General features: G+C 45.5%; 1 protein-coding gene across 4 annotated transcripts in view; it reads right to left on the bottom strand.

Annotated features, from left to right (window-relative positions):
* Nucleotides 1–19,489, bottom strand: part of LOC134345912 (uncharacterized) — a 46,894-nt gene that overhangs the window by 11,999 nt on the left and 15,406 nt on the right. For 2 of the 4 annotated variants that reach the window (XM_063047253.1, XM_063047255.1), the window contains exon 3: nucleotides 7,287–7,355. The exons of the other annotated variants lie outside the window; for them this stretch is intronic. In XM_063047253.1, the coding sequence (XP_062903323.1) occupies nucleotides 7,287–7,355 (69 nt within the window). The remainder of the gene's footprint in view (nucleotides 1–7,286; nucleotides 7,356–19,489) is intronic. 4 annotated transcript variants of the gene reach the window in all.

A 19,489-nucleotide genomic window follows, 5' to 3' on the forward strand; every position in this document is an offset into this window, starting at 1 on the left:
GTTGTTCTCTGGCAAAGATGTGATTGGTAGGTGGGAAGCCTTCAAAGGGGAAATTTTGAGAGTGCAGAGTTTGTATGTTCCTGTCAGGATTAAAGGCAAATTGAATAGGAATAAGGAACCTTGGTTCTCAAGGGATATTGCAACTCTGATAAAGAAGAAGAGGGAGTTGTATGAAATGCATAGGAAACAGGGGGTAAATCAGGTGCTTGAGGAGTATAAGAAGTGCAAGAAAATACTTAAGAAAGAAATCAGGAGGGCAAAAAGAAGACATGAGGTTGCCTTGGCAGTCAAAGTGAAGAATAATCCAAAGAGCTTTTACAAGTATATTAAGAGCAAAAGGATTGTAGGGGATAAAATTGGTCCTCTTGAAGATCAGAGTGGTCAGCTTTGTGCGGAACCAAAGGAAATGGGGGAGATCTTAAATAGGTTTTTTGCGTCTGTATTTACTAAGGAAGCTGGCATGAAATCTATGGAATTGAGGGAATCAAGTAGTGAGACCATGGAAACTGTACAGATTGAAAAGGAGGAGGTGCTTGCTGTCTTGAGGAAAATTAAAGTGGATAAATCCCCGGGAACTGACAGAGTGTTCCCTCGGACCTTGAAGGAGACTAGTGTTGAAATTGCGAGGGCCCTGGCAGAAATATTTAAAATGTCGCTGTCTACGTGTGAAGTGCCGGAGGATTGGAGAGTGGCTCATGTTGTTCCGTTGTTTAAAAAAGGATCAAAAAGTAATCTGGGAAATTATAGGCCGGTGAGTTTAACGTCAGTAGTAGGTAAGTTATTGGAGGGAGTACTAAGAGACAGAATCTACAAGCATTTGGATAGACAGGGGCTTATTAGGGAGAGTCAACATGGCTTTGTGCGTGGTAGGTCATGTTTGACCAATCTGTTGGAGTTTTTCGAGGAGGTTACCAGGAAAGTGGATGAAGGGAAGGCAGTGGATATTGTCTACATGGACTTCAGTAAGGCCTTTGACAAGGTCCCGCATGGGAGGTTAGTTAGGAAAATTCAGTCGCTAGGTATACATGGAGAGGTGGTTAATTGGATTAGACATTGGCTCCATGGAAGAAGCCAGAGAGTGGTGGTAGAGAATTGCTTCTCTGAGTGGAGGCCTGTGACTAGTGGTGTGCCACAGGGATCAGTGCTGGGTCCATTGTTATTTGTCATCTATATCAATCATCTGGATGATAATGTGGTAAATTGGATCAGCCAGTTTGCTGATGATACAAAGACTGGAGGTGTAGTAGACAGTGAGGAAGGTTTTCAGAGCCTGCTGAGGGACTTGGACCAGCTGGAAAAATGGGCTGAAAAATGGCAGATGGAGTTTAATACTGACAAGTGTGAGGTATTGCACGTTGGAAGGACAAACCAACGTAGAACGTACAGGGTTAATGATAAGGCACTGAGGAGTGCAGTGGAATAGAGGGATCTGGGAATACAGATACAAAATTCCCTAAAAGTGTCGTCACAGGTAGATAGGGTCATAAAGAGAGCTTTTGGTACATTGGCCTTTATTAATCAAAGTATTGAGTATAAGAGCTGGAATGTTATGATGAGGTTGTATAAGGCATTGGCGAGGCCGAATCTGGAGTATTGTGTTCAGTTTTGGTCACCAAATTACAGGAAGGATATAAATAAGGTTGAAAGAGTGCAGAGAAGGTTTACAAGGATGTTGCCGGGACTTGAGAAACTCAGTTACAGAGAAAGGTTGAATAGGTTAGGACTTTATTCCCTGGAGCGTAGAAGAATGAGGGGAGATTTGATAGAGGTATATAAAATTATGATGGGTAGAGATAGAGTGAATGCAAGCAGGCTTTTTCCACTGAGGCAAGGGGAGAAAAAAACCAGAGGACATGGGTTAAGGGTGAGGGGGGAAAAGTTTGAAGGGAACATTAGGGGGGGCTCTTTCACACAGAGAGTGGTGGGAGTATGGAATGAGCTGCCAGACGAGATGGTAAATGCGGGTTCTTTTTTAACGTTTAAGAATAAATTGGACAGATACATGGATGGGAGGTGTATGGAGGGATATGGTCCGTGTGCAGGTCAGTGGGACGAGGCAGAAAATGGTTCGGCACAGCCAAGAAGGGCCAAAGGGCCTGTTTCTGTGCTGTAGTTTCTATGGTTTCTATGGTTTCTATGGCAGGTGCAGGTAGGCAGGAGCAGCAATCATTTAACACTTTGAGAGATGGGTGCTTCTGGCAGAGGGTGGAGGATCTCTGGATTTCTTGGTCCTGATGTGAGGTGGAGGACGGATCACTGGTGCATGGAAGATTAAAGGAAAGGGGGATTGGGACAGAATGGGAGCTGAGGACTGGCAGACCACAGTACGTGTGCTTGCAACACTGTGTCTGACAGAGTGATCAGCAGCACTGGGGCTCCACAGGGGACCGTCTTGTCTCCCTTTCTCTTCACCATTTACACCTCAGACTTCAACTACTGCACAGAGTCTTGTCATCTTCAGAAGTTTTCTGATGACTCTGCCATAGTTCGATGCATCAGCAAGGGAGATGAGGCTGAGTACAGGGCTATGGTAGGAAACTTTGTCACATGGTGTGAGCAGAATTATCTGCAGCTTAATGTGAAAAAGACTAAGGAACTGGTGGTAGACCTGAGGAGAGCTAAGGTACCAGTGACCCCTGTTTCCATCCAGGGGGTCAGTGTGGACATGGTGGAGGATTACAAATACCTGGGGATATGAGTTGACAATAAACTGGACCGGTCAAAGAACACTGAGACTGTCTACAAGAAGGTTCAGAGCCGTCTCTATTTCCTGAGGAGACTGCGGTCCTTTAACATCTGCCAGACGATGCTGAGGATGTTCTATGAGTCTGTGGTAGCCAGTGCTATCATGTTTGCTGTTGTGTGCTGGGGCAGCAGGCTGAGGGTAGCAGACACCAACAGAATCAACAAACTCATTCGTAAGGCCAATGATGTTGTGGGGATGGAACTGGACTCTCTCACGGTGGTATCTGAAAAGAAGATGCTGTCCAAGTTGCATGCCATCTTGGACAATGTCTCCCATCCACTACATAAGGTACTGGGTGGGCACAGGAGTACATTCAGCCAGAGACTCATCCCACTGAGATGCAGCACGGAGCGTCATAGGAAGCCATTCCTGCTTGTGGCCATCAAACTTTACAACTCCTCCCTTGGAGTGTCAGACACCAAGCCAATAGGCTGGTCCTGGACTTATTTCCTGGCATAATTTACATATTACTAGTTAACTATTTATGGTTTAATTACTATTTATTATTTATGGTGCAACTGTAACGAAAACCAATTTCCGCCGGGATCAATAAAGTATGACTATGACTATGGCATTGAATTGTGGGACACGTTCGAGAGGCCGATTTAACAACCCCTACCTCTAATTCTTGGTGTTCTCATTGCTCCTCACATCCCCAAAGGCTCCACCTAATGACTGATTAATAGTGATAAAACCAACGTGCATCTTGTTGGGACGTGGGGGTAATCTCACGCGGGAAAAGAGAGAGCAAACTCAACAGGCAGACAGCACTTGAGGTCGGGTTCAAACCCACGTCACTGGCACTGCAGGCTGGCGGCTCCACCCACTGTGCCACGTGGTGATTTATAGTCCCTCAGGGCTTTCTAAGGGGACATTTACCACACAGAATGCAGTGGTTCACCGAGGTGGTGCCTTGCCATTGGACACATGACATCTATATGAAAGGAATTTATTTTAGAGGAATGAGTTCACTCTAATATAGATGCCATGTGTCCAATGGCGCAGATTTGATACTCAGTCTCTTGCAGGGGCCTGTTAAAAACCGTACATGAAGCGGAAAGCGGGAAAAAAAAGTCATTCGTAACAAAGCAGTGAAAGTCACTACCAGCTCAGCCTGACCCCTTCACAGAATTCATCAGACCCCTGTCTGATTCACAGGAGCAGAGCTTGTAGACAACACCAGCGATGGCAATGAACACTGACTGACAGTGAGTAAGGTTAAAGCTGGAATGACACACAGAACGACGTGTGAAATAGAGCAATCTCTGGTTACACTGGGACGTCAGGCACTGGACAGTACTGTCAACAAGCAGGAAAGGTTTGACTGAAATATATTTGCCTGTTTGCCTTTCCCCAGATGCATCAGAAAATTAACCACACACCAGCACCACTCCAGCGGTGACCCCAAACACATTCCTGGCTATCGCTCCACCTGACAGTCCGCTCGGAGAGTTCTGCAAAATGATGACGAGGAGATACTGAGATATGATGGAAACTACTGAGTAACTGAAGGGCCGAGGTAGAGTGGCTGTGGAGAGGATGCTTCCTACAGTGAACAGAGATGAGGAGGGATTTCAGCCAGAAGTTGGTGAATCTGTGTCGGATGAGGGGCCAAGTTATTATGTATATTTAAAGCGGAGTTTGACAGGTTCTTGATTAGTCTGAGCATTAATAGTTGTGGGAAGAAGGCCGAAGGCAGGTGGATGGGGCTGAAGGGATAATAAACCAGCCACAATGGAATTACAGTGCTCAATTCTGCTCCGATATTGTTGGGTCTTGTCCACTTATAGTAACCCAATGGAACAAGACACAGTAAATTTCTATTCTACTTTGATTAACTTTGCTAACTAGGGGTTTTGGTTTATTACAATTACAATCTCAAATGCAGATTCAAAATCTTAGTTGGACACAGAAGGTATTTTGCTATATAGCGTGGAAACATGGTCCTTATTCCAACTGGCCTACACTGACTAAGACTACAGTTCAAGGTAGTCCCAGTTGCCCAGATTTGGCTCCTACCTAGCCACACCTTTACCTTTCTTATCCACATAAATTTTAAACGTTGTTACCGTCCCTGTCTCAGCCTCTACCTAGCCACACCTTTACCTTTCTTATCCACATAAATTTTAAACGTTGTTACCGTCCCTGTCTCAGCCTCTACCCCGGCAACTTGTCCCATATACCAATCACCTTCTAAGCGATAATGTTGCCCTTGAGGTTCCTAATAGATCTCTTCTCCCTCACCTTCAACCTATGCCCTATAATTACTAATGTCCCCACTCCGGTGAATAAAATCTGTGACCAATTTTTATCTGTGTGCTCACATGATTTTACTCCTATATCCAGTCTATTTAATATTTAAATTAACCCACAAAATTTATGGATTAAACAGCACACTCATTGGATTGCCTTTTGCCTCTGTTTTCAGAAGCTCAGGTGTTCATCCCAAAGCACTCGTGTGGGTCAGAGACAACTGTGTTCAGTGTGTTAGTAGAAAACTCAGTGGGGGGAATTGTTTTGGTGGGTGGAGATTGTTCACAATAGAAAGGGCTTATAGCATTTACAAATCAGAACATTTGTCAATGAAATTGTGAGACTGAACTATTCCCTAACTGGGAATGAAACACAGAACTTGCAGCAGTATATCATACATGTTATACTCAGCTCTATCAACCCACGTTGGTCCAGGGGAAACCGCCATCTAACCACCAAACTGTGTCTCACGTTTGCGTATGCACCCTGGCACAAATGCACACCGTAAAATATCAGTCAATATACAATGCACGTTTAAACAATTACACTTCATAAATTTCACGGTGACAATGGGGTTAGTGGAGTAACAAAAATATAAAATAAAAAGGTGCCAAGAATACAGATTATACAGTTCGTGCACACATTGGAGCTCACGCAATATCCTCGGTCCACCATTTGATTTCCCCTAAACTCCACGACCCTCGGACTGGGAGCAACCCGCGGTGGTCTACCAGAGCGCTTCCCGCACGTCCTCCCTCTTCGCTTCTCCTCGCCGAACTTTGCGTGCACCAACCCCGGGTCCCACACATACAGATAGAATAACAAGACCCCCATTTGTTAGTCCCCCCGTTATCAGTAGTTATAACTCAAACATTTCAGCTACAGAGAACATTACCTCATAGTTAACATTACAGAGAAGCCATTTCATTAGAACACTTCAGATAAGCCATTTTATAATTAGCAGTTAACATTACAGTTAATATTACTGAGAACCCTGCATACAAATAAGCCCTTTGTCCCTTGATATGTCTGCCGACCATGGCGCCACTGAAAACGCACCTCCACCTGCAGAGCACCTATATCATACATTCATCCTCTGCTCCTGTGTGTGTTTGAGTGCCTCCTAAACATCTGCACCCTGTCTCCCTCCACCAGCCCCATGGGGGCCCTTTCCAGATATGCACCACTCTGTTTAAAAATAAAACTTGTCCTGCACATCTTGTCTAAATTTTCTGCTCTGGTTCATAAAATCATGGTCTCCAGGGTGACATTTCCTCAGTGGCACAAACACTCTATCCACTTCTGTCGTAACTTTATAAAACCTCTCATCAGGACTCCTCTCCGCCACCAATGCTCCATAGAAAGCAGTCCAGCTTTGTCCAACCTCTCCTCCAGGCAGCATTCAGCTGAACATTTTCAGCCCCCTCACAAAAACCCCCATGTTCTTCCAGTGATGCGGTGAGCAGCTCGCATACAGCACTCCAGACGAGACCTGAACAAAGCCCCATACACTGCATCATTACTTCCCAAACTTTAAACTCAACATAAGAACGTAAGAAATAGGAGCAGAACGAGCCTGCCCCAGCATTCAGTAAGATCATGGCTGATCTGTCTGTAAACTCAGCTCCATCTACCTGCCTTTTCCCCAAAATCCTTAATTCCACTACTATGTAAAAATCTATCTAACTGTATCTTAAATATATTTTGTGAAGAAGCCTCAACTGCTTCCCTGGGCAGAGAATTCCACAGATTCACCACTCTCTGGGAAAAACAGTTTCTCCTCATCTCCGTCCTAAATCTTCTCCCCTGAATCTTGAGGCAATGTCTAGCATCAACTAACTATGGAAACAGCTGTCCTACTTCCATCTTATCTATTCTTTTCAAAAATTTTGTACATTTCTATGAGATCCCCTCTCATTCTTCCGAACTTCAGAGAGTATAGTCCCAGGCAACTCAATCTTTCCTCATAGGTTAACCCCTTCATCCCTAGAATCAAACTGTTGAACCTCCTCTGCACTGCCTCCAAAGCCAGTATATCCTTCCTCAAGTATGCAGACCAGAACTGCATGCAGTACTCCAGGTGCGGCCTCACCAGTACCCTGTATAGTTGCAGCATGACCTCCCTGCTCAACACCCAGACCGATGAAGGCACGGATGATATGTGTCCTTTCCACTTGTGTTGCCAATTAATTGTCCTCTCATTCCTACTAAAATTGATATTTTCCACACAAGGACCCCCGCCCCCACCATTCAAAAGACATGACAAGAGAAATTTGCCTTCTCTCACCGGAAGAAGATGCTGAAGTTTCCAGGGTATGTTGTGAACCCTCTGGACTTTTGCCTCCAGTGTGGTTTTCTGCACAGTGGATTACATAGAAACACAGGTAACAGGAGTAAGGATGCGTCATTCAAGCCCTCAGAGTGCCCCACCCTTTCACAGGATATTGGCCAACTCCATCTACTAGGAGAGAAGCTGCTGTATTTTTAACCATCTGCCGGACTATCACCCAAACACCTTGGACCATCTACACTCCTGGTCACACTCTTCTATGAAATAAGAAGTTCTCAGGGGACGCTCACGGTGACCAGGTCTCTGGCACTGAGCCTGGCGCTATTGTGCAGGAGGAAAGCAGGGAGAAGAGGAATGCGGTAGTCGTAAGGGATTCGATAGTCAGGGGAACGGACATGAGATTCTGTGAGCCTAATAGAGATACCCGCATGCTGTGTTGCCTCCCAGGTGCCAGGGTACTGGATATCTTGGATCGGGTCCAGAATATTCTGAAGGGAGAGGGCGAGCAGCCAATTATCTTCGTACATGTTGGTACCAATGACATGGATAGGAGAAGGGAGGAGGTCCTGAAGAGAGATTTCCGAGAGTTAGGAAGGAAGCTGAGAAGCAAGACCCCCAGGGTAGTAATCTCAGGATTGCTACCTGTGCCACAGGCTAGCGAGGGCAAGAATAGTCGGATCAGGCAGATGAATGCGTGGCTGAGAGACTGGTGCAGGATGCAGGGCTTCAGATTCTTGGATAATTGGGATCTCTTCTGGGGGAAATATGACCTGTTCAGAAAGGCCAGGTTACACCTGAACCCGAAGGGGACCAATATCCTGGTGGGAAAGTTTAATAGAGCTGTTAGGGAGGGTTTAAACTAATTTGGCAGGGGGGATGGGAAACGGAATGACAGAGCGGAGGAAGGGGAAAACAGAAATAAATCTAAGATAGTGAGCAGTAAAGATGTCAGGAAAGACAGGCAGGTGATGGGGCAAATTTGTAGCCATTGGGATGAGTTGCAGTGCAATAAAGTTGCAGTGCAATCAAAGAAAAAAATACCAAATATTGGTCTTAAGGTGTTATACTTAAATGCATGCAGCATAAGCATTAAAGTGGATGATCTTCTTGTACAGCTACAGATTGACAGATATGATATTGTGGCCATCACTGAGACCTGGCTAAAGGATGCATGTCTCTGGGAGCTGAACGTCCAAGGATACACGGTGTATCGGAAGGATAGGAAGGTAGGCAGAGGGGGAGGCGTGGCTTTATTGGTAAGAAATGATATCAAATCATTAGAAAGAGGTGACATAGGATCGGAAGGTGCAAAATCTTTATGGGTTGAGCTAAGAAATCCCAGGGGTAAAAGGACCCTGATGGCAGTTACATACAGGCCTCCAAACAGCTGCAGTGATGTGGACTACAAATTACAACAGGGGTGTATGGGGTGTCAGGGAGGGGTAGCACCTCTGGTGGGGGAACATGTCGCATCCTTTTCAGGGTGGTTAGTCCACCTTTGGTCGCCACCTGGCACTCAGCTCTCACCTGTGGCTCTCCGTAGCTGTTTGCATGCGACAGCGGCCACGCCCCGGGCAACGGCTTCAACAAGCCGGCTAAACCAGCTGAGGGTAGCTGATGGGTCTCAAACCCTCGGTGAGATAGGGAGTTGTCTATCCCAGCATGTGAAGACAGACTCCGGCGGACTGAGCGGACAAGACCAATGGAAGGTCCAACGGTCAAGAAGGCGGTCTCTGCAAGCGTCGTGGAACGTGTAGAGCAGAACAAGACACACCACGTCCTGGTCATCCACTGCACCTAGTCCCATCTCCAGCCGTCTTGACTCTTGTCTTGCCACTGGATCCAGTTGGGAATTGGGATGAGAGAGTGAGGCTGACACTTGCGCAACTCTCCCTCACTTAAATCCAAATCACACGCTAGTCTCGACACCATCATAATGGTGTCGAGGTCTTCATCGACGACAACGATGGATGAACAACAACAACAGGAAATAGAAAAGGCTTATCAGAACGGCAGTGTTATGGTAATTGTGGGGGATTTTAACATGTGAGTGGATTGGGAAAATCAGGTCGGCACTGGATCTCAAGAGAGAGCATTTGTAGAATGTTTGCGAGATGGCTTTTTAGAACAGCTTGTTGTTGAGCCCACTAGGGGATCGGCTGTACTGGATTGGATATTCAGTAATGAACCGGAAGTGATTAGAGAGATTGAGGTGAAGGAACCCTTAGGAGGCAGTGATCATAACATGATTGAGTTCACTGTGAAATTTGAAAAAGAGAAGCCGAAATCTGATGTGTCGGTGTTTCAGTGGAGTAAAGGAAATCATAGCAGCATGAGAGAGGAACTCGCCAAAGTTGACTGGAAAGGGACACTGGCGGGAAAGGCAGCACAGCAACAGTGGCTGGAGTGTATCCGAGAAGTGAGGAAGCTGCAAGACAGGTATGTTCCGGAAAAAAGAAATTTTCGAATGGAAAAACATGCAACCGTGGCTGACAAGAGAAGTCAAAGCCAAAGTTAAAGCAAAGGAGAGGGCATACAAGGAAGCAAAAATTAGTGGGAAGACAGAGGACTGGGAAGTTTTTAACAGCTTACAAAAGGAAACTAAGGAGGTCATTAAGAGGGAAAAGGTTAACTATGAAAGGCAGCTAGCAAATAATATGAAAGAGGATATGAAAAGCTTTTTCAAGTGTATAAAGAGTAAAAGACAGGTGAAAGTAGATATAGGACCGATAGAAAACGATGCTGGAGAAATTGTAATGGGAGATAAGCCAATGGCGGAGGAACTGAACGAGTATTTTGCATCAGTCTTCACTTAGGAAGATATCAGCAGTATACCGGACTATCAACGGTGGCAGGGAAGAGAAGTGTGTGCAGTCACAATTACGACAGAGAAAGTAGTCAGGAAGCTGAATAGGCTAAAGGTAGATAAATCTCCCGGACCAGATGGAATGCACCCTCGTGTTCTGAAGGAAGTAGCTGTGGAGATTGCAGAGGCATTAGCGATGATCTTTCAAAAGTAGATAGATTCTGCTATGGTTCCGGAGGACTGGAAGATTGCAAATGTCCCTCCACTATTTAAGAAGGGGGCAAGGAAGCAAAAAGGAAATTATAGACCTGTTAGTTTGACATTGGTGTTTGGGAAGTTGTTGGAGTCGACTGCCAAGGATGAGGTTACGGAGTAGCTGGGGGCATATGACAAGATAGGCAGAACTCAGCATGGATTCCATAAAGGAAAATCCTGCCTGACATAGCTATTACACTTTTTTCAGGAAATTACCAGTAGACTAGACAAGGGAGATGCAGTGGATGTTGTATATTTGGATTTTCAGAAAGCCTTTGACAAGGTGTCACACATGAGGCTACTTAACAAGAGCCCATGGAATTACAGGAAAGTTACATACGTGGATAGAGCATTGGCTGATTGGCAGGAAACAGAGAGTGGGAATAAAGGGATCCTAGGGATCCTATTCTAGTTGGCTGCCGGGTACCAGTGGTGTTCCACAGAGGTCCGTGTTGGGACCGCTTCTTTTTACGTTGTATATCAACGATTTAGATTATGGAATAGATGGCTTTGTGGCTAAGTTTGCTGATGATACGAAGATAGATGGAGGGGCCGGTAGTGCTGAGGAAACAGAGAGTCTGCAGAAAGACTTGGATAGATTGGAAGAATGGGCAGAGAAGTGGCAAATGAAATACAATGTTGGGAAAGTGTATGGTTATGCACTTTGGCAGAAGAAATAAATGAGCAGACTATTATTTAAATGGGGAGAGAATTCAAAGTTCTGAGATGCAACAGGACTTGGGAGTCCTCGTGCAGGATACCCTTAAGGTTAACCTCCAGGTTGAGTCGGTGGTGAAGAAGGCGAATGCAATGTTGGCATTCATTTCTAGAGGAATAGAGTATAGGAGCAGGGATGTGATGTTGAGGCTCTATAAGACGCTGGTGAGACCTCACTTGGAGTACTGTGGGCAGTTTTGGTCTCCTTATTTGAGAAAGGATGTGCTGACGTTGGAGAGGGTACAGAGAAGATTCACTAGAATGATTCCGGGAATGAGAGGGTTAACATATGAGGAATGTTTGTCTGCTCTTGGACTGTATTCCTTGTAGTTTAGAAGAATGAGGGGAGACCTCATAGAAACATTTCAAATGTTGAAAGGCATGGACCGAGTGGATGTGGCAAAGTTGTTTCCCATGATGGGGGAGGCTAGTACGAGAGGGCATCACTTAAGGATTGAAGGGCGCCCATTCAGAACAGAGATGCGAAGAAATTTTTTTAGTCAGAGGGTGGTGAATCTATGGAATTTGTTGCCATGAGCAGCAGTGGAGGCCAAGTCATTGGGTGCAGTTAAGGCAGAGGTTGATAGGTATCTGAGTAGGCAGGGCATCAAAGGTTATGGCGAGAAGGTGGGGGAGTGGGACTAAATGGGAGAATGGATCAGCTCATGATAAAATGGCGAAGCAGACTCGATGGGCCGAATGGCTGACTTCTGCTCCGTTGTCTTATGGTCTAAGTTAATCTGGAAAGAGTACAGTAAAAGTAAATACAAGGATGTTTGGCAGGACATGAAGACCCGCTTTAGAATGAGTGGTGATGAAGGTTACAAATGTCACTGAAAATGTGTATGGTAAGGTCTTTTATCCAGGGTCTGGTAGTCCAAAACAAGGACATACGTGTTTAGGGTAAGAGGGAATGATGTAAAAGAACTCGAGACACAGGGTAATGAGTACATAGCACGAGCTGCCAGAAGAAGTGGCTGAGGAAGGTACAATCGTATCGTTTAAGAAACACCTGGATAAGGATATGGGGTTCGGTGGTGCATGGGCTGAACACAGGAAATGGGAAGTAGCTGGATGGGCACTGTGTTCAGCGCAGATTGAAGGGATTGTGTCTGCGCTGTATCTCTCTCTGAGACTGTGACTCAGAGAGAGAGATCAATACCACCGTCAATCCATCACATACATTTACGAGCCTCTCTCCACTTTGAATGACTACATTTCTGCCCTTGTTATAACAGGTTGCTGTTTTATCATTAAATAACTACCTGAAGTTGATATTGCTTGTGGTTTGAGTCAACTGATAAACAGTAGCAGGAAAGTGCAGGGCTTATTTGATTTGCAATGTCAAAAGACGCCCATTTCAAGAAAAGTTATTTCAAATAAAACTCAGCTGAAATTTCAGAAAATATTTGAAGATACGTTATAGTTTTTGAGCGCTATTAACTTCAACCTTAAGTCTGATAGGCAAGGAGGGAGCTGACATCTGTCACATAATGTTGCTGTGAATCAGTGTCTGTAGACATAACGGAGGCGCCCTACTTGGCAGTTGAGGAGGTGGGGCCCCTGCACAGGATCAGAAAAAGCTGCTGACATTTGTAAACATCATGGGCATTCTGTTCCCCTGCATCGAGGGCACATTTGAAATGCAATGTTTTGAGGCAGCACCCATCGTTAGGATCCCCCATCATAAAGACCAAGTTATCTTTTCGTCATGGAGGAGGCACAGAAGGTTGAAGACACACACTCAGCGTTTCAGGACCAGCTTCTACATCAGATTTCTGATTGGATAATGAATACCTACTTACTATTTCCCTCTGTTTGCACTACTTCGTTATTTATTGTTCCATATACTTACCATGATTCATAGTTCTTTTTCTTATGTTGTATTGCAATCTACTGCCACAAAACAGCAAATTGCAAGATATATACGGATTCTGTATCACTCCAGTTTTCATGTAGAGAGAATGATTTAGTGACAGTACAATGCAGTATTAAAATCACTCTTCTGGCAAAGTAATGCCAAAAGAAAAACAACAACAGTAAAACACTACTGGGAACAAACATGCGGAGTTCCTTGAGATTCCAAACCATGTCATACCAACACAAGTGGGCCACTCAGCCCTCTGAGTCCATGCTATCTTCCAGCAGTGTGATCACCTCCATCCCACTCCCACAGACCGGGCATGCTTCCGATGTGTCCAGTGCTGCAGAGTGGTACAAGGTTTACTACAGTCACATGTACCATGGTACATGTCTTCTCTTGCATACTGTTTACACAGATCAATCATTACACAGTACATTGGGCTGGAATAAGGTAAAACAGTAACAATGAAGAATAAAGTGTGACAGCTACCAAAAAAAAAGCACAGCACAGGCAAACACTCCAGGGAGATTGTAAAGGCAAGATTCCATCTCATCGGACAAGAGGTCCATTAACAATGAGATGGAACCTGTCCTGATGCCTGTTGGTAGGTGCTTTCACGCTTTGTATTGTTTGTCCAAGGGGAAGGGTAGCAGAAGAGAAGAGAGAATGTCCATTGTGGGTGGGGTTTTGATTATGCTGGCTGCTTTATCGCTGGGTGTGTTCACCACTGGTCCTCTGTCCATCAGGGAGGATTAACTGAAAAGTTAGTTTCTTTTACCGGTTTATTTGGATTTAACAGAATTTTATGAAAAAGAGAATGCAAACGCTGGAGATGCTGGAAATATTAGATTTTTAGGAAAGGAAATCCCAGTAAACTCTCAAGCGGTCAGGTAGCCTCAGTGGAGCAAGAAATGATTCAAATGGAAATCCTCTGTCAGAATTGGTTGAAGAATTCTATCCCTCTCCAGTGATGGTTCATTTCACATTCAAGTGTCGCATTGTTGCTCTCCCGCCTCCCCGTCCCTCATTGGGATGTCAACCGCTGTTTCTCCTTTCACAGACGCTGCCTGACCTGCTGAGTGTTTCCAGCGTTTTCTGGCAATACTCCTGAACGCTGTGTTCCTTGAAACTCTGTAAACACTCCAAGATTAGTTTGTTTGGTTTGTCCAGCAACTGTATTTTATTCCCACGGGGGTGGTTTCCTTAACTTCGTGAAGTTACATTCGTACTGCTCAGGGTTCTGTGTTCTGAGAAACCTTTCTACTTCTCAGAACTTTAGAGGCTTCATTTTCCAATAGTCCATGATGCTAAATGAAGCTGCACTGTGAAGACCGGCTTTGAACGATCCTGCTTACAAGCCTGGGCACGGTATGCCCCTCGGTTATTGGGGTAGATAAACAGACAAGGCTCTCCGTTATTTTAACCGACATGTTCTTCCTGTTCTTCAGTCACCAAAGCTCTGGCAAACATGGCATGGAACATTATTTGTTGCAGACTTAAATTAACAATTGAGACAAATTGTCTACTAAATAATGCCATCACGCTATTCATTATTTATGTTACTCTGCTCCAGATTCACTGACCCTGATGACCATAGTAGACAGAACGGCATAGCGTGACAATTGAAAAATAAAAATTGCTTAGGAGGTCGACTGGAGTGGAATATAGATGGAAACTTTTACTTCTCTCGTACAGTGACCTTTGCAGAAAGCTGCTGTTTTCCTTGGTTTCTTTGTTATAAACCTGACAAGTATAATTTCCACCGTCAACCTTCCTTAATAACTTGATGGTGTAGTCCTGTCCTGTGTGCAGATCATTTGTACTATCTATATTCAGCACTGGGAACTGACTGGGCAGAACAACTTAATGTCAGAGTTGTAACAGTTTCTGCTACAGCTGGGCCCCGTGGCTGAATCCTGATCTTGTCTGGTCCATCCAGATGAAATTGGAAAAAAAATTCTTTTTTTCTGATAACCGACATTGAATGCAAACTAATGTAATGAGCTACCTGCACACGTATAATTAACTTGTAGCTAGACCTCTGCACTGCCGCTGTTGTAATCATTGCTTACAATACTTTTATACCTTCCTGCGTCATTTCTGCGAACACAGGGTATGGTCAGATTCGCTTTATCTGAAGACAGAGATATTCTGCCATTATCCTGGATGGGTCTGTTGTCTTTAAACCATGTCCTCTCTGAGCTGTGGCCTTGGTATCACAAATGAGTACAGCTGAATTGTTTTCCACAGGATTTGAGCTGACGATGGTTACACTGACATGAGACATGAGCTCTGTAAATAGGAGTAAGAGGGGAATGAAAGAATCCTTTCTACTAGGAAAGAACACTGAGGCTGTCTACAAGAAGGGTCAGAGCCGTCTCTATTTCCTGAGGAGACTGAGGTCCTTTAACATCTAACAACAGGAATTCTGCAGATGCTGGAAATTCAAGCAACATACATTAAAGTTGCTGGTGAACGCAGCAGGCCAAGCAGCATCTATAGGAAGAGGCGCAGTCGACGTTTCAGGCCGAGACCCTTCGTCAGGACTAACTGAAGGAAGAGTGAGTAAGGGATTTGAAAGCTGGAGGGGGAGGGGGAGATGCAAAATGATAGGAGAAGACAGGAGGGGGAGGGATAGAGCCAAGAGCTGGACAGATGATAGGCAAAAGGGGATACGAGAGGATCATGGGACAGGAGGTCCGGGAAGAAAGACAAGGGGGGGGGTGACCCAGAGGATGGGCAAGAGGTATATTCAGAGGGACAGAGGGAGAAAAAGGAGAGTGAGAGAAAGAATGTGTGAATAAAAAGGTGTAACAGATGGGGTACGAGGGGGAGGTGGGGCCTTAGCGGAAGTTAGAGAAGTCAATGTTCATGCCATCAGGTTGGAGGCTACCCAGACGGAATATAAGGTGTTGTTCCTCCAACTTGAGTGTGGCTTCATCTTTACAGTAGAGGAGGCCATGGATAGACATGTCAGAATGGGAATGGGATGTGGAATTAAAACGTGTGGCCACTGGGAGATCCTGCTTTCTCTGCCGGACAGAGCGTAGATGTTCAGCAAAGCGGTCTCCCAGTCTGCGTCGGGTCTCACCAATATATAAAAGGCCACATCGGGAGCACCGGACGCAGTATATCACCCCAGTCGACTCACAGGTGAAGTGATGCCTCACCTGGAAGGACTGTTTGGGGCCCTGAATGGTGGTAAGGGAGGAAGTGTAAGGGCATGTGTAGCACTTGTTCCGCTTACATGGATAAGTGCCAGGAGGGAGATCAGTGGGGAGGGATGGGGGGGACGAATGGACAAGGGAGTTGTGTAGGGAGCGATCCCTGCGGAATGCAGAGAGAGGGGGGGAGGGAAAGATGTGCTTAGTGGTGGGATCCCGTTGGAGGTGGCGGAAGTTACGGAGAATAATATGTTGGACCCGGAGGCTGGTGGGGTGATAGGTGAGGACCAGGGGAACCCTATTCCTAGTGGGGTGGTGGGAGGATGGAGTGAGAGCAGATGTACATGAAATGGGGGAGATGCTTTTAAGAGCAGAGTTGATAGTGGAGGAAGAGAAGCCCCTTTCTTTAAAACAGGAAGACATCTCCCTCGTCCTAGAATGAAAAGCCTCATCCTGAGAGCAGATGCGGCGGAGACGGAGGAATTGCGAGAAGGGGATGGCGTTTTTGCAAGAGACAGGGTGAGAAGAGGAATAGTCCAGATAGCTGTGAGAGTCAGTAGGCTTATAGTAGACATCAGTGGATAAGCTGTCTCCAGAGACAGAGACAGAAAGATCTAGAAAGGGGAGGGAGGTGTCGGAAATGGACCAGGTAAACTTGAGGGCAGGGTGAAAGTTGGAGGCAAAGTTATTAAAGTCAACGAGTTCTGCATGCGTGCAGGAAGCAGCGCCAATGCAGTCGTCGATGTAGCGAAGGAAAAGTGGGGGACAGATACCAGAATAGGCACGGAACATAGATTGTTCCACAAACCCAACAAAAAGGCAGGCATAGCTAGGACCCATACGGGTGCCCATAGCTACACCTTTAGTTTGGAGGAAATGGGAGGAGCAAAAGGAGAAATTATTAAGAGTAAGGACTAATTCCGCTAGACGGAGCAGAGTGGTGGTAGAGGGGAACTGATTAGGTCTGGACTATATACCTCTTGCCCATCCTCTGGGTCACCCCCCCCCCTTGTCTTTCTTCCCGGACCTCCTGTCCCATGATCCTCTCGTATCCCCTTTTGCCTATCACCTGTCCAGCTCTCGGCTCTATCCCTCCCCCTCCTGTCTTCTCCTATCATTTTGCATCTCCCCCTTCCCCTCCAGCTTTCAAATCCCTTACTCACTCTTCCTTCAGTTAGTCCTGACGAAGGGTCTCAGCCTGAAACGTCGACTGCGCCTCTTCCTATAGATGCTGCTTGGCCTGCTGCGTTCACCAGCAACTTTGATGTATGTTCCTTTAACATCTGCCGGACGATGCTGAGGATGTTCTATGAGTCTGTGGTGGTCAGTGCTGTCATGTTTGCTGTCGTGTGCTGGGACAGCAGGCTGAGGGTAGCAGACACCAACAGAATCAACAAAATCATCTGTAAGGCCAGTGATGTTGTGGGGATGGAACTGGACTCTCTCACGGTGGTGTCTGAAAAGAGGATGCTGTCCAAGTTGCATGCCATCTTGGTCAATGTCTCCCATCTACTACATAATGTACTGGTTGGGCACAGGAGTACATTCAGCCAGAGACTCATTCCACCGAGATGCAGCACAGAGCATCATAGGAAGTCATTCCTGCCTGTGGCCATCAAACTTTACAACTCCTCCCTTGGAGGGTCAGACACCCTGAGCCAATAGGCTGGTCATGGACTTATTTCATAATTTACTGGCATAATTTTACATATTACTATTTAACTATCATGGTTCTATTACTATTTATTATTTATGGTGCAACAGTAATGAAAACCAATTTCCCCTGGGATCAATAAAGTATGACTATGACAATCATATCAGCTGGGGCTCTGTGCACCAAGTTAAGATTGGCAAATGAACTGGAGATTATGAGCAGGAGGGCACGTCCATTGATGTGCCCATTGTTATGTCTCAATTATATCAATGACTTCAATCATAATATGGATCCTGGATTAGCAAAGCTACAGGTAATACCAATATTGGGTGTGGTAGACTGTGTGGAAGACTATCCAATCTTGCAGCGAGATCCGGCCGGGCTGAAAACCTGTTGGATGTAATTTAATGCAGGCAAGCGTGCGTCGTTGCACTTTGGGAGGGAGAAGCAGCGTTACCTCGTGCACAGCAGGACATTGAGGAGTAAGGCAGAAAAGAGGGCTCTGGGAATTCTGATCTATGTTTCTTTGTAAGTAGGATCACAGGTAAGCAGGGTCATAAATCAAAGTATTGAGTAGAGAAGTTGGGATGTTATGTTGAAGTTGTCTTCTACATTTGTGACCAAATTTGGAGTATTACCTTCAGTCCTGGTCACTGACAGACAGTGAATGATATTATTAACAATGAAAGAGTACTGAAAAAGTTTACAAGGCTGCTGGACCTGTGTTATAAGGAAAGGCCAAAGAGGTTGAAAGGTGTGGAACGTGGGAGGTGAGGGGAGATGTGATAATGGTATGGAAAATATGAGGTGCATTGATCAAGAAATCAAGCAGTGTTTTTTTCCTCACTGAGGTTGGGTGAGACCAGAACTCGGTCATAGGTTAAGTGTGAGAGGTGAGATTTTTAAGGGGAACATCTTCTTTTATAGGGTGACGCGAGTGCTGAACGAGCAGCTAACGGTGGTGCCGGTTCGATTTCAACATTTAAGGAAATTTTGGATAAGCACAATAATGATTGGGGGTTGAGAGTTGTGGTCTGGGTGCAGGCCGCTGGGGACCAGGCTGAACAATAGTTGTGCAAGTCCTTTTGCTGTTCTGTGGTATCGTTGACTATGTGATGCTACATAGGAGTAACTGAATTCCCCAGCATGGTTCATACATCACTGACCACAGGGCTTTTTCTCCTGTTTCTCTGATGCATTGTGAAATCTTTGTTCTACGTCAGAATGACAATCAGACAAATGGATCTCTGACTACAATTCGCAGCATTCGCCCGAGCCCACCTTCTTTGTGTTCATTTTGAAGCTTAGTGAATAGGATCCTGTACTGTCAGCGACCATACAGTATTCAATATTCCTATAAGGGTGATCTGTGCAAGGAGAACAATCTCAATCTCACATTCTTGTTCTGAAATTGTCTGGTCCAGAGGCCATGTCAGACGGTTAGCACTCTCTCCAATGCTACCAAATTATTCCTGTTGTATGGCAGCCAGAACTGTGCAGCCTGCTGTAGCCATTACCTTAACAGATATACTGAGCCAAACCTGACACAATTTAGCCCACCTGGCTCCAATCCAATCCCTGGGGTTAAGATGCAATATGCCAACAGAGTGTTACAAAGTTAACTACATACGTTGCTTTTTAACTTCAGATTAGTCACCTCCGAAGGAAAATAATCCAATCTTGCAGGCGGGAGGAGGAGATAACAGCGCGCCGTGCGTGCGCAGCTCTCCGGTGAAAATG

Source organism: Mobula hypostoma, chromosome 4, assembly GCF_963921235.1.
Source record: "Mobula hypostoma chromosome 4, sMobHyp1.1, whole genome shotgun sequence".
In the NCBI taxonomy this organism is placed as follows: Eukaryota; Metazoa; Chordata; class Chondrichthyes; order Myliobatiformes; family Myliobatidae; genus Mobula; species Mobula hypostoma.